This window comes from Stegastes partitus, unplaced genomic scaffold, assembly GCF_000690725.1.
Source record: "Stegastes partitus isolate 25-593 unplaced genomic scaffold, Stegastes_partitus-1.0.2 Scaffold114, whole genome shotgun sequence".
In the NCBI taxonomy this organism is placed as follows: domain Eukaryota; kingdom Metazoa; phylum Chordata; class Actinopteri; family Pomacentridae; genus Stegastes; species Stegastes partitus.
This window is the reverse complement of record NW_007577845.1, coordinates 503,203-517,379: the sequence shown is the minus strand read 5'-3', so window position 1 is coordinate 517,379 and position 14,177 is coordinate 503,203. Positions and strand designations below refer to the sequence as shown.

At 45.0% G+C, this 14,177-nt stretch overlaps 1 protein-coding gene across 1 annotated transcript in view; it reads right to left on the bottom strand.

Annotated features, from left to right (window-relative positions):
• Positions 1-4,115: 4,115 nt before the first annotated feature.
• The window catches only part of grin3a (glutamate receptor, ionotropic, N-methyl-D-aspartate 3A), a 54,293-nt gene continuing 44,231 nt past the window's right edge, over positions 4,116-14,177 (bottom strand). Inside the window, exons 9-11 of the mRNA XM_008278057.1 lie at positions 12,475-12,636; positions 12,181-12,251; positions 4,116-4,692 (exon numbers count right to left, since the gene is read on the bottom strand). Coding sequence (XP_008276279.1) covers positions 4,116-4,692; positions 12,181-12,251; positions 12,475-12,636 — 810 coding nt within the window. The remainder of the gene's footprint in view (positions 4,693-12,180; positions 12,252-12,474; positions 12,637-14,177) is intronic.

Sequence of the window (14,177 nt, the reverse complement as noted above, 5' to 3'; positions counted from 1 at the left end):
CGTGCTCTCGTCGTGTTCTTTCATTACGTGTCAGAATGTGGTACATTTTGGGCGCCGCTATAGCTCACCTGGTTGAGCTGGCGTCCCAGGTGCAGGGCTACAGTCCCGATCATGGGTTCGAATCCCGCTCATGACCATTTCCCACAATTCCTCCCCCCATCGTGTCTCTCTCTGACTAAAAAAAACTATCCAATAAAGGCACAAGGGCCAAAAAAAAAAGACTTAGAATGTGGTAAATTTTCATTTGCTGTTGAAAATATGTGACCGAGGACGAGGATGATCCGTCTTCGCAGTCAGCATTAGCGAGTTACCTTGATGGAGGAAGTGGCAAACGTGTCTGTCCTTGTGCTTGTTTGAATATCCAGAGATTTGTTTTGGTTTCTTTCATTTTTTTTCTCCCCCCCCTGAGTCGAGCCTTGCAGTATCACTTCTGCTGCATACAAATCCTCCTCCTCTCTCTTCTGGCTTATCTGCAGCCTAAAGGTAGAGTCACATTATCCTTCCATTCAACGAAACTTCCCTGCATTCAGCCATGAAAGAGGATGCTATGTCAAGGTCCTGATGTGGGTAATAAATAAATATTGATCTCAGAGATCACAGACTGTTAGATTTTGAGAGATGTTAGATATAGTCTACTCAGGTGGTGTGATGAAATGCACTAAGCAGGGCAGACACACGATAAATTAAAGCTGCATTAGGTAGAAATCTGCAAAAGGACATAAAAGCATAAAAGCATAATCATAATTCTGAGCTACAGCTGTCTTCCTGCAGTGTTTCCTCTCCTGTTCAGAGCCAGGCAGCTGCATCATTGACTTTTAGCTTCACACACAACTTGAATCTCACTTTCTGAGTGACAATCGTCTGATTAACCCATTCAGGGACCACATCCGAGTCCCACTGGAGCTCATTACGCTATCTCACCTAATCTGGTCTGAATAGATTTTTCTGATTAGACCGAGTCTCTCATCTCAGGCTACATTTGGCATCACAGCCAAGATGAGGAGCAGAAGTCTAGTGTCCTCTCAAACCACTTCAATTACAACATGAAGAATAGCTATTATGGAATTTTTGCCCAAACTTTAATGGCTTCTCTATTTCCAGACGCGGCGCATCGTTGGTTCTAAACAGAGCTGAACTCCAGCTTGAAGTGAATATGAGACGGATGAACATTTGCAGGATGGTCGTGTGATAAGATCATAACCAGTACCACAGTGTTTAGTTCAGAGATGCTTCCATCCTCGATGTCTGGTTTTCGATGCTTTATGAAGCTTGATGCTTGAGTTACAGTCATCTAAGTTAATGTGAGGCCATCTCAGGACAGTCTGACTGATCAGAACATTTCTGGGAGGCAAGTGTTAATGTTGATGCTTCATGTTGTTGCTTCTCTGAGGAAAAAAAACAGAAGAGCTGTTTTAGAGCTATCTTTAGACAGGCCCCCAATAAGTCAATACGGATGTGACTTTGTTCTCGTCTCCTGCTCCGGGTGTCACATCTTGTGCGGCAGCCCTTTTCTTCTGGCACCACACCCTGTCCGGCCGCACGCCGCTGCCCAGACAAGTGATTAGAACGAGCACAGATATGCTAAAACCAGGTTCTCATTGAGTTGGTCTGTTGATTCATCCTGTTACATCCGCATCGCCTCCACTGATGTCTGTGTCACTGCTAAGCAAGGCAGCCGCTCGCAGAGACACAAAGAAAGCTGACGGCTCAGCCAGTGCACTCGCTCTTTTGCTCTGTCAGGTATTCATTTCAGCTGTGACAGCCGGCGCTTAGCCTGCAGACACACTGGCTAAATAGATAGGAGCTGTTTGTGTTTGTGTGTGCGGCAGTATTTGACCATGCCATGTGTTCATAAAATGTCATCGTTGGCTGTTCTGATTATGCTTCCCTGTCCAAATTGCTGTCCCCTAGCAATACGAGTGAAGAATAGTGCAACAACCAAATATCGTTTCAAGGTAGGGAGCAGAGCTCAGAGTGGTTTGGTTATTTATATAGCTGCAGGGGGTTCATAATGGAATCTATTAAGATGGGTGGAAATAAGTAACTGCAGGTGAATCTCAATGGCCAGAAAAAAAATCTAGCAAATAAATCCTGAATATACAATTTGTGTGCCCTGGATTCCAGCCATCGCTCCTCTGCTGCGACTGGCTCTCGCTTGTCTCTGTAACAGGAGCTCTGTGGTGAGAAGGAAATCCCTGAAATCCTGCTGAAATCATCGAGCCTGTGGCCATCGTTTAAGCCCCTTCACTTGGCAAATTAATTTTATCGCTAGAAACAAATGGCATTAAAGGTGGCGTGTGTGATTCTCAAGATTGCTGACATTCAGCTGCATATTTGGATCGCTCAGATGCTTTCTGTCGCTGCCTCTGCTCCTCTTATTCCCCCCAGAGTTAGTGCACGAGCAAGAACGTGCACATGGAAACACCAGGATAGGGTTGTGTGGCCCCTATTTGTTTGTTTCCTGTTTACAGAACCGGGGCTGAATACTGGACTGCTAGTGGACCAGGAGGAGACAAAAAACATGCATTGGATTAGAAATGCATACAGCACCTTTAAGGGGTTTTTGTTTTTTTGGGCGAGTTGCTTTAAACCAACAATTTCAAGGTTATGGAGGTCTAATAATTAAAATATGCTGTTAGCGTGCTGCATCCTGCCCGTCTCTGTCGTGGTCATCGTTTACAGACACTGCAGGAGAGAAAAATAAAAAGGTTCCTGCTAAATTAACTGCAAAGAGGAGAGGTACATTTTTAATAACAGAACATGTCCAAACCAAAAAACAGAAAAGATGGAAGAACACAGGTCTCATCACAGAGGAGCTGTTTCGGTGTTCAGTCGTGAATGTGCATCACATGAAATAACGTGTCAGAGTTCGACCGGTGGTCTCCGTTCATTTATTACCAAACAGTGGGCCCGACCAGGAGCTTCCTGTGATTGTTGTGTCACGATAATATAAGAGCACCAGTATGTTCTCGAGAAGTTGGGCAAAAAGGTTCTGCTTTGGTTCCCTGACTTAAAAACTGATTGGATTTATTACAATTTTGTGTTTTTCAGCCTGGATGTTGCCACGAGCCCACAGTGAAGACCATAAGTCAGACTCTGACAGGTTAGATGATGACTTCAAGAAACCAGGAGTGCATCAGTGAAGTGCAGGACAACATTATACAGTGGTTCATACGTACGGTTGTGTATTGTCCTATAACCCACCACCACCACATGCCAACCAGGTTATTCATGTAAAGGTGTCTTGCGAAAGCCGTATATCTTTGTTGCTCATTAACGCCGGCCCACCAACCCTCAACAGGCTTGTTAGAAAAAAAAATGCCCAAAGCCAAAGTAACTGCCAAAGCGCTGCCAAAGGCCACAAACACGAGGTCATCGGTGGAGATACCAACCAGTGACCAGCAGGTGGATCTTTTTTCTTCAGTTCTGCGTCTGAAACATACGAGGTTTCAGCAAGACACAAGGACATAAAGACTTAACTGGCTGGGTTCAACCTCAGGCCATTTTACGCTCTCAGTGAGTCTTAACACACTCAGGTGAATTAGTCCATTAAGCTTAAATACCAAAGAGTCCTCATATCTATGATCAAGCTTAACATCATGGCAAGCAAATCTGTACCCTTGAAGGCTTAGGGGGGAGGCATGACGGGGACAAAAGGAAGTCGTGAGCAGAAAAGGAATGGAAAAGAAAAAAAAAATGGAAGGACCAGAAAAGGAGGTTTTTAAAAAAAATGGCAAAGAGGGAGCTGGAGAAGAGGAGGAGGTTGCACAGCTCTTCAGTGACACAAGAAGCTAGTGAGGGTCTCGGAACAGATTTGGTTCAAGATCCCTGGTTCATCCCCGGTCCAGCGCTTCTCATTTCATCATATCTCACGTTCCAGAAGTCCAGAAATGTCCTACTTGGAGTTACAGAGCAGGACCTGATATCTGGACCACATGTCAGTCCAGCAGTCAGGGGGGACTCCTGAGCCTAAAGGAGGATCCTGCTGCTGGAGATCAGTGAGGGTTCCAGCTCCAGAGCTCAGGCAAGGATCCTTATCCAGGACCCAGAGGAGGGTTTGGAAACTAGTCCTGTGTCTAACCAGGATTCTCTGGACAAAACAGAGGAGACAAGCTTCAAAACTCTGGGTGTGTGTTTGTGTGTTGGTTAGTCTGCTGGTGGGACTGGGTGTACTGACCAAACTGGTTAGACTGGTGCGTAGTGGGCTGACTGGGTGCAGTCTGGTTTGCTTGCTGGTTTTCTGATTGGTACTGTTCTAGCTCTCTCTTCCTCCTCATGGCGGACTGCAGCTGCTGCTTGATCACAAGGATTTGACCCTCCAGTTCTGACAGTTCCTGAACCAGCGGGTTCCGGCCGACGCCCAGGCCTGGACCGCAGTCGCCCACTCCCAGACCCCGACACGGTGCTACGCCCTGCCCAGAACCGCCCTGGCCCGGCCCCAGTCCTTGGCTCAGCGCCCGTCCCAGCAGGTCGGAGCGGCCGTTGGACGTGGTGACGATGGGCAGGTGTTTCTCCAGCAGGGGGAGGGAGTGGGGGTGAGGCAGGGGAGAGGGTGGAGGTGGAGGTGGGAGGTCCTGGGAGGAGGGGCGCTCCAGATCGTTCTGCATCTCCTGTGGAAGGACCCTTCGCCGGTTGCAGTGAGAAGACTCGGCAGGATTCCAGGATGCTGACTGGTTGTTTCCCTCGTTGCACCTGGAGATAAGGCAGATAGAGGGAAATGTGAGGCAGAAATTCTAAATGTCAGGGGAGGAAAGTTGTATATCATCTGACTCCATCTTTCCAGTCTGAATCCTACGTGAGACCAATGCCTCGGATCACATCTCTCTCCCAAACTACTGAGCAGACACACAGATGTCATGTTGGACTGACTGAGCTGCTGTTGCACAGACAGTTCTGTGCTTATTGCACAACAAACAGACCCCCAGTATTTATGCAAAGTGTTCATCCTGCTTGGAAGTTTTCTCCTTTCACGTCAAACTGAACACAGATTTCTACAACGTCAAAAAAAAAAAAATCTGAAATGTAAAATAAGTGATTGCATAAGTATTCACCCCCGTTTCAAGTGATGTTACCTAATTAAACACAGGTGCAGCCAAACGGCACCACGTCACACAATTAGTGAAATCAAGACATGAGAGCAGTGACTGTGTCTCAGGTCGATGCAGTGTAAAGACTGTAAAGTCCATTCACCGGTAAATCATTCCTCCTGCACCGTGCAGACAAACGAACACTTCAGGAGACTTTGTGAAAAGGTTACTGAAAAGCCCAGTTCAGTGGACGGATGCAGGAAAGTTTCTCAGTCACTGAATATCTCTTGGAGGAAAATTAAATTCATCATGAAGAAATGAAATATGGCACATGCATGAATGATCTGAGAGCAGGTGGTCCTCAGAAACTGATTGTGAAAAAGAAAGAGACGACTGATGGAGGCCATAATGACAAAACACCTGGAATAATAGCTCAGCTGTACCTGATGCTAATCTGTCAGATTTTATTGCTAATATACTCCCAGCGTACCAACAACTAACATCATTGATGCTGAGTGTTACGACCACTGGTGCTTGTCTCACTTCTGTGGTGGACTTTTGTCACCATCCATCCATCATCTCTACACCTTAACCCTCACCAGGGTCATGGGGGGCTGGAGTCCATCCCAGCTGACTCAGGGTGAAGGCAGGTTCACCTGGACAGGTAACCAGTCTATCACAGGGCTACACTTAGAGACAGACAACCAAGCACACTCACATTCACACCTACGGACAATTTACAATCACCAATTAACCTCAGCATGTTTCTGGACTGTGGGAGGAAGCCGGAGAACCCGGAGAGAACGCTGCACGGGGAGAACATGGAGACTCCACGCAGGAAGATCCCGGGTGTCCTCATCGGGACGTGAACCAGGATCTTCTAGCTGTGAGGTAACGATGCTAACCACTGAGCCACCTGCAGCCCCACTTTTGTCACCATTGTTTAAGGAGGGCTTGTTTAGTCCCAGCTGCCAGTCATCTCCTCTGATTAGCCTGGAGATGAAGACCTGCACTCCAGCCCTCGTTCTCTCCGCCTCCTGACCCGTCTGATTGGGCCACCACCCTCCACCTTCATCCAATCCAGCTGCAGCAATCAGCACACCTGGAGCATAAATCTACATTCAGCCTCACACTCAGGTTGGCTGGGGTTTAGTGGGAACAGTTTGTCTTGGTGCCTCTTTGTGTTTCGTGTCTTCTGTAACTGTTGACTTAGTGAACAAGTTACTCGTTGTCTCTTGTTTCAAGTTTCTGGTTTGTTTAGTTCCATCACTGAGCAATAAATTACCTTTACCTTCACCAGTCACAGCTGGGTCACAACACTGAGTATGTTCACATGCACATTCAGACTTCTGGGGCTTCATACATAACAAACCTAAAAAAAAAAAACAAACAAACAAACATCAAATTGCTTTATGGGGATTTCTGCATCAATACTTGTGTTCAGAAGTGCTTCCTGGTTTTAACGTGCACAGCTAACTGGGAAGGGTGGTTGAACAGAGGCAGGGATATTAGGGTCTGCTCATTCTAGAGGAAGCAGCAGGTTCATTAGAGGTATCTGAAGGTATGAAGGGATTATATTCATGGGGAAAGTTCAAAATATGTAAAACAAACAAGAGTTTTTAGGGTTTAATCAATGACCAGAAAGGAGCTTTACAGGCCGACTAAGACAACATCTGAGTGTTTCCATTACAGAACCAGTGTTCGGGTTATGACTCGGCCTGGACACCGGTTTGTACCGTACAGCAGCGTGTTCTGGGTGTAGACAGGGTTGGACTTCTCCGTCTCATTACCTAATTATTCAGCCCCATGGTCATATTACAAACCTATTTTTGGTGGAGCTTGGCGTGCTGTGAAGCCACAGGAACAGCAGCCATTTGGAGCAAAGGAATCAACAGATGCCTGGATTTTCTGTCATTTTTTAAAATAACCAGAACATTTTTCACTCGGTTTTTAATGAACAGACCTCCTCCAAACTCAGGTATTCAAGAAAAAAAGAAAAAGACCTTCAATGTCAGAGCCAAGTGTAGAAATCAAATTCATGTCCAATTAATTTCCTCTGGCACCACAAACCTGCTCATCCAACCTGGAGGTCTGTCTTTAAGCTAATGAGCAGCAGCAGCACCGCCTTGGCCCGGAGACGTGAGCTGTTCTTCTGACACGACATCACTGGTGTCATGTTATTTCCCGGCTTAAACACATAACACATGACGAATCCTTCCTCTTTGCCTCGCGTCCCTTCTGAGCAGATTGATCCTCAGTAAGAGTCCGTTTTACAGGGTTCCTCCTGCCAGCGCTTCAACCCATTTATCCCTCATATGCATGTTTCATGTTCTGTGGAAGCACCGCGGACCACAGAGGGAAAATATGAATTCAGAACTATTTCACTCGATCGTCTTTGAAGCTACAGAACCTCAGAAAAACGGCCGGTTGCGGATCTCCTCGGTGACACATAAACGTCTTTGATTGCACAGACCATGAAAAAACATAAAGTCGCTCTGGACCTTTGCCCAAAGCGTCCACCTTTTTTTTCTTATTATTCTTTTACACAGCATCAGGACATGATAGGAGCAGGGCAGACAGAAAGAGGCATCTGCAATACATGAATGAGGGTTACATGAGACTGGTGTCAGCCCGGGTCTGGAGAGAAGACCAGCGAGCGTCCGTCCTCGACTTCACACTTCAACAACCGCTGAAATGTTTCACTGGATAGATCGTCCTACTAGATCACAGATGATTTATATACCACTGAAATGGTTTTAAATCAGCTTTATTAAAGTTTTTACTTTATTAGGAGGTTTTGTGGTGATTAAAGACCTTGTGACGACAATATTCTGGGTTCATATCCAGAGAAACAAACAGTGAGATTTTCTTTTGAAATCTGTCCTGAGATGATAATATAATCAACCTTTAGTGGATACAAACCTAAGCTTGATTTAAATCCTCTGAAATCTCCGCCGCTCTCTGCTCCCTGTCACTGGAGATGAAACCCAAAGTAGCAGTAATATAATATATGTACTCCCTGCCACCTTTAATGCTTCCTCTTGTAATTTATAATATAGATCTGACTTGCCAGAAAAAAAGAGAACAAAATTAGTTTTCCTCTCTCAAACACAAACTTTTTTAAAAATCTATTGGACCAGATCTGGAAGCTAAAAAAGTCCTGATTTCATTAAGGGAGCAGAGAAAAGGGATTTCCGTCCATATGAAGCAGAGCCTGACTGAATAGCTCTCTGAATCAAAGGTATAAAAAAAAAATAAAAGTGACAAGAAGAATCTAATGAGATACTCCTGACATCAAAAGAGACGTTAAGCTCGGCGATGACGCGTCTGAATATAAGGACATGAAAAGAGTTTGGTCTTAAAACGATATGTGCACCTTTTGACAAGAGGGCACCTGTGCTTACATCATGGCTGCGGCGGAGGAGCGAGCGTTTTGAAATGTGGTTAACATTATCAGATCTCTTAAGCCTCCGGTCTTATGATAATCCCCTTCAGTTTCAGAATCTCTATTAGCATTGCCTGTAAGTGCCGGAGCGGTTCTGTAACTCACTCGGTTATATTACAGGAGCGATATGATCTAAAAAAAAAAAAAAAACCTGGAATTAAAACAACTGCTGACCAGGATTTTTGTGCTATCAAGAAATAACATTAAAACCAGCAGTTTACAGCTTTCATGTGAGCTGCTCTTGACCTTTTGTATATTATCTTTCTTTTCGTGCATTTTCTGCTTTTATCTACGAATTATTTTTCTTTTTTATTTATTCATCCTGAAAGCACTCTGCGTCTGCTCCCACAAATGAAGATGATTCTGGTTATTAGCACTCCGCAGCCTCTAGACCTTCCGCTCTAAGTAGAAATACGTCTGTTGCTCTTCCATCCGGCCTTTAAGCAAATGTTCCTTGATTTAGGTGTCCAGGTGTTAACTCCTATATGAAAGAGCCGCCGCCTCGGCTTTCATGATCTGAACTGAAACGCTGATTGAGACGGTGCTCACGTCGTCTCACCACAAAAATGTATGAAGTCTGTATTTTTTCTTTTTTCCTGCCTGGCAGAGATTAGCTCAGTGCAGCGACCCACAAGAAGTAATGATGTCAAGGTCAGAGAGGAACGTGTGCACCATACTGTTGGCTTTTTTTTAATAAAACAGATTAATATGCTGAAATATAAATCTGATTTTTTTCTCCAGTGTTAGGATGTCCTTTGTATCAATGATATTTTCCAAAATAGTGATTTTTCTCTTCCCTAAAAGATGCATTTATGCTAAAATATCTGTCAAACGTCTGTCTGAATGCAAGCCAGAAAGAAAAACTACACATTTAGGATCAAATCGCTGTATTTCTCTCTCTGACGTCTTCATTCTTTACTCAAAAACATCCAGAGTTAGTTCGTTTTACAGTGAAATTCAGGGCCCTACATACTAAACTGCAGGTCTACGTATTTTCCTCATCACAGCTCTCAGATTGTTCCACATAATGTCCACAGATATCTGGTCCCTCCTTCTTCTAATGTGCAGGATCACCACATTCCTCTCATTAAGGTCCACCTGCTCCTTCATTTACATTTTAAGAAATATCGATTTGCTCTCTGCGCAGCGCTTCTACACGTCCTTGCAACTTCCTGTAAGTTGTCAGACGCATGATAAAGCTTAAAACCTACTTTTATGTCTCACGCTGCCGCCGGTGCAGAGGACGACTCCTTCTCTGTTTAGCTGCAGCAGATCTACATACTTAGAATGGAATTAGCAATATTTCAACAACAACCGCTATCTCCCAGCCCATCTGTCGGTACAGATGTTGCTATCAGCAGTCACACCAAGACACACAGCGTGCAGCGCGGCGAGCACAGATAGGCAGTCCTTCAACAGGCAGGGCACCGGCGCGCCCGCTCAAGTGTCCTTGAACGCGATATTGAACCCCGGCAGCTCGGGGGCGCCGTTCTGTACAAGTTTGAACGACCTCTTGACCACGCTGTCGCAGGTAGAAACTCGCTCAAGTGTCAGATTACTGGACAATTCTTGAGTTCGCACGAGGTCCTTCTGCAAATTGCTCTAAACGGTGATTACACGAGCGTCTTTTAAACATGAAAATACGTCCAAACAGAGGAAACACGACGTCTGTCCAGTCGTGTAGATGCTGCAGAACATGTCAGGTGTAGAAACAGAAGAATATAACAGTAAAACTGCATTAAATATGTCAAAATGCTCACTTCCCACTAATATAAATACACATTATGATTGTTTTTTTAGTGTAAAAATGCAAAAAAATGAATTTCTCCATCACAGAGGCCAGCAGCTGATATTATTGATCCTCTAAAAGTGACAGATAATCCAATTTTCGCCTCGATGTCAGTCTTTACTCGAGCTTGCTGACCTTAACGCTGCCTCTCTGATACTAAATCACACAGCTTTTAATTGGCCACCCGATAATGTTTCAGGGAATTACAGACGCTGTTCCTAATTCTCCCGGACAGACAGTCCTCTGATGCCTTCGGGGTTTTCCTGCAGCCTTGTTAGGAGATGAAATACGTTATGGTTCGATCCTAAGTAGCCGTCGTGGCCAATTTCATTTTCACCCGTATGCTCCATTTGGTCCCATAATGCTTTCAGTGCAGAGCGGCGGTGGATGTGCTGCAGCGGTGCGGCTGATGTTGATCAATTCAGGCGATTTTCTTGTGAATAAGTCCAAACTGGAGCCACTCACGGCGTCAAATCCTGTGTTTGACACGCACAAAGTTTCTGACAATAAGACGGTAACGATTTCTGACGCTTGATGGAAAAGAGCTTGATTGACTGAGCGTAATTATGCAAGAGTGGGAAATCTATCCTCATTACCACCGGCATCCCTCACACGGCCTCGGGCGCCATAATTATTCCGTGTATTTAATCCCCGCGCTGAGTGCTTCACCTGAGTGTCCCCTCAATGTGCCGGAGCTAAGTGGGGAGAGGTGTGAAGCAGAGTGCAGCGGGACTCGTCATGCAGAGCAGAATAAAATGGAACTTGTTTGCTCAGCAGATGCTCGAGGTTTGTTTTGATCTCCCCTCAGAAGCAGACGGAGAGAAAAAAAAAAAACTAAAGCGTGGTGACACGAGCAGAGGCTAAATGTGAGGAGAAGGGTACCGTGACACACACACAGTGGTGTCAGAGCGACGGGGAGGTTTATGTAACTAATCGGGACGAAGGGCGTCCATGAAACTTTGGAAAAGACTCTGAAACGGGCCAGAAAGACGCTCTCATGATCTACTGTATCTCTGTCTCCGTTTCAACAATACGCCGTGACGTCAGGACGAGATTATTTCCTCAATTTCCTTTGCTGATAATTGGCTTCCAACAGGCTGACCATTCTATTTAGTTTCTGATTAAAAACGGGTCCCTTAACTGCCACTTGGATGTTAATTGATGTCACTTATTCTCAACCTGATAATTTAGCCAATGGGCCGTTTAAGTTTGGAAAATGGGCTTCTGGCTGGAACAGCTTCTGTGCGTTTAGGAGTGAATGAATGTGGCTCCTCTGTGGTCCACAGAGAGCCTCAGGACGATGCCTTCACCTCTGAGCAGGACGCAGCGATTGTGTTGGAGTTGTTGTAACGATATTAAGCAATGAGGAAAATATGCATTTAGTGCAACATAGAAATGTCTGTGTCAGTGTTTCTGCTCATACAGTAATCTGTGCAGTACCGGATACTGTAATTTAAACATCCGGAGGACACTGAACCAATACTTTGTTTTAATATCTGTTAATATTTCTGAGATGTTTGCACCACAACGCAGATTTCCCCAAACAGGCTCATGGTGTCGTAGGTGTGCAGCAGTTTGTTGTAACTCTGCAAATAGTAAGAATACACGTCGACAAAAACGGGAACAGAGCGTCCAAAATTGTTCCTCCAGTGAAGGGCGAAGCTGTTTCTGATGCATACTTGCATGACAAAACTTTTAATGAGCCCAAGTCCCGAGTCGGAACACAATGTGCTAAATGAGCCCCAAATAATTACAACACATCTGGGCCCGGTTCACGCTCAGTTCAGTCACTCAGGGACGGGATTCTCCTCAAATCAAATTCATTAACGTGTGAATATACTACAGACTGGTGTCTCAGTGTTGTCTGCTGGGGTTATTTGATTAAACTGAGCCCGCCACTTCAAAGACAAGAGCAGTACCTCTTCTCAGGCTTGGTGACGGTCGGTAGCTTGTCGTCGGTGAAGACTGAGTTGAGGGCTCGGTGTAATCTCTGGAAAACAAGCAACACGTTAGCTGGAGCGTGCAGACTGTAAATCCAACAAGAAAACAGCAATCAGTGATGAGCCACAACATTAAAACCAGATGATGCATAACCATTGAAGGGAAGCAAGTGTTAATGCTTTTCGTCATAAGACACAATTAAACCTACATCCTGTCTGCTGTTAGAGCACCTGTTTGGTGGCTGTGATGTGGCTCTCTGTGTGTGTTCGTACCTGGCTAGTGTGCAGCCAGTATTTGAAGCGCGGCTCCTTGACTCTGGGGATCACCAGCTTGTACACGATGTGTTCTGCTATTGTGGTCAGGAGAGATAAGGCCACGCCCACACACAGCATCACAAACAGGCCCGAGAAATGCTTTATGCCCATCTGCAGCGTCTGGAGGAGGAGGAAGGAGAGCGAGACGGCGTCGGTGAATGACAGCCGGAGAGGGGAAAGAGAAAAAGGAGAAAGTGGAGGATTTAGAGGAGAAGTGATCACATGTGCATATCTGTTCTGCTACGCCTGTTCCATCCTAATGCAAATGGAAGAGGAGCTGCATCCACAGAATGATTCATAAAAGTCACTTAGTCGGTGCTGCAGGTGGTTAAAACAGTCGGGACAAAATTATATTTTACAGCTAGAAAAAAAAAACGTTTAATTATTACACAAGCTTGATATGAGATCTATAGATGATTTAGTTTATGCACAAGAGTTTAGTGACTGAGAACCAAACCACAGCTGCTCAGACGCTGTGTTTGTTTTCCTGTAGGTATGACAGCAACTTTTGCTTTTTGCTTTGCTTGGTGTATATATATTTTTTTACCATTAAGAGCATTTCAACAGCCAGAAGACACTTGTAGGAGTTAAAAGGAGGAGCAGAGGTGAAGGCGGGGAGGGAACAAGAGCACAAACAAAAGAGAAAGTCAACGATCGACCAAAATCATTAATCAAACCGAAGTAGAAACCCAGCAGCAGTGATGCATTCAGCGCAGTCAGAAGCTCCTACTGTCTCTATTACTGTACGCCGGCTTTGGCCGACCTCCCAGAAACAATCGGCTCCCATTGTTCCCCAAATAAAAACAGCTCTCAGGCTCAGACGCTGCATTGAAAAAAGTATTGCAGATATCATCGTTTTTTATGTTTGGTTTCTTTTTTCAAACTTGACTTTACAGCAGAGTAATCACTGCTGCTGCATTTATAGAAAAGTTTCTACAGAATGACTGAGGAGACGACTGCTCAGGTGAAAACTGAAGTGAAGTGTTGCTCACGTAGAATTCAATCTTCAGAAACTTTTCTAAAGAACTGTAAATCAGAAATAACATCACCTCCTCTCAGCTAAAATACATCCTGGATTGAATTTTTAAACCACGGACAGATTTTTCTTCCAGATTCTTCTCTCTGAGCTCCTGATTCGCTCCCTCGCCTCCTAATGTCTGCTCATCTCGTTCCAAATGTGTCGGCAGATGAGAGCTCTCATCACCGGGCTGAGATCACACTTTGCTTAACTGACCACTTGTTGCTGCTGCAGATGTACCTCATAAGAATCTGTTTTTTTTTTTCTTTCTTCTTCTTTCTGCTGAGTAGGAACAGCTTGTGATGCTGGAGCAGCTGCAGTGATTGCATTATAAAGTCATGCAGGAAAAAGAATACATGATGGATTAAAATCGTCATTGCGCGAGTGTGACTCGGCAAGTCGGGCCGTAATGAAATGTTTGAAGTGTGGGAGCCGTTGATTCCTGGAAAGTTGGGCGGTGCAGACAGCGGTGACGTCTGGCTGCTGCGGGAACACATTTGTTCACTTTGTGGGAAGAAAAGAAAAGATTCTGGTGGTATTATCCTTTAAAAGTCAAGACAAGCTTACTGGAGATACATGACGTTAATCTAATCTAATGCTGCAACTCCAGCGCATGAAAAGCAGAGTTTCTTGTGCAAGTTTT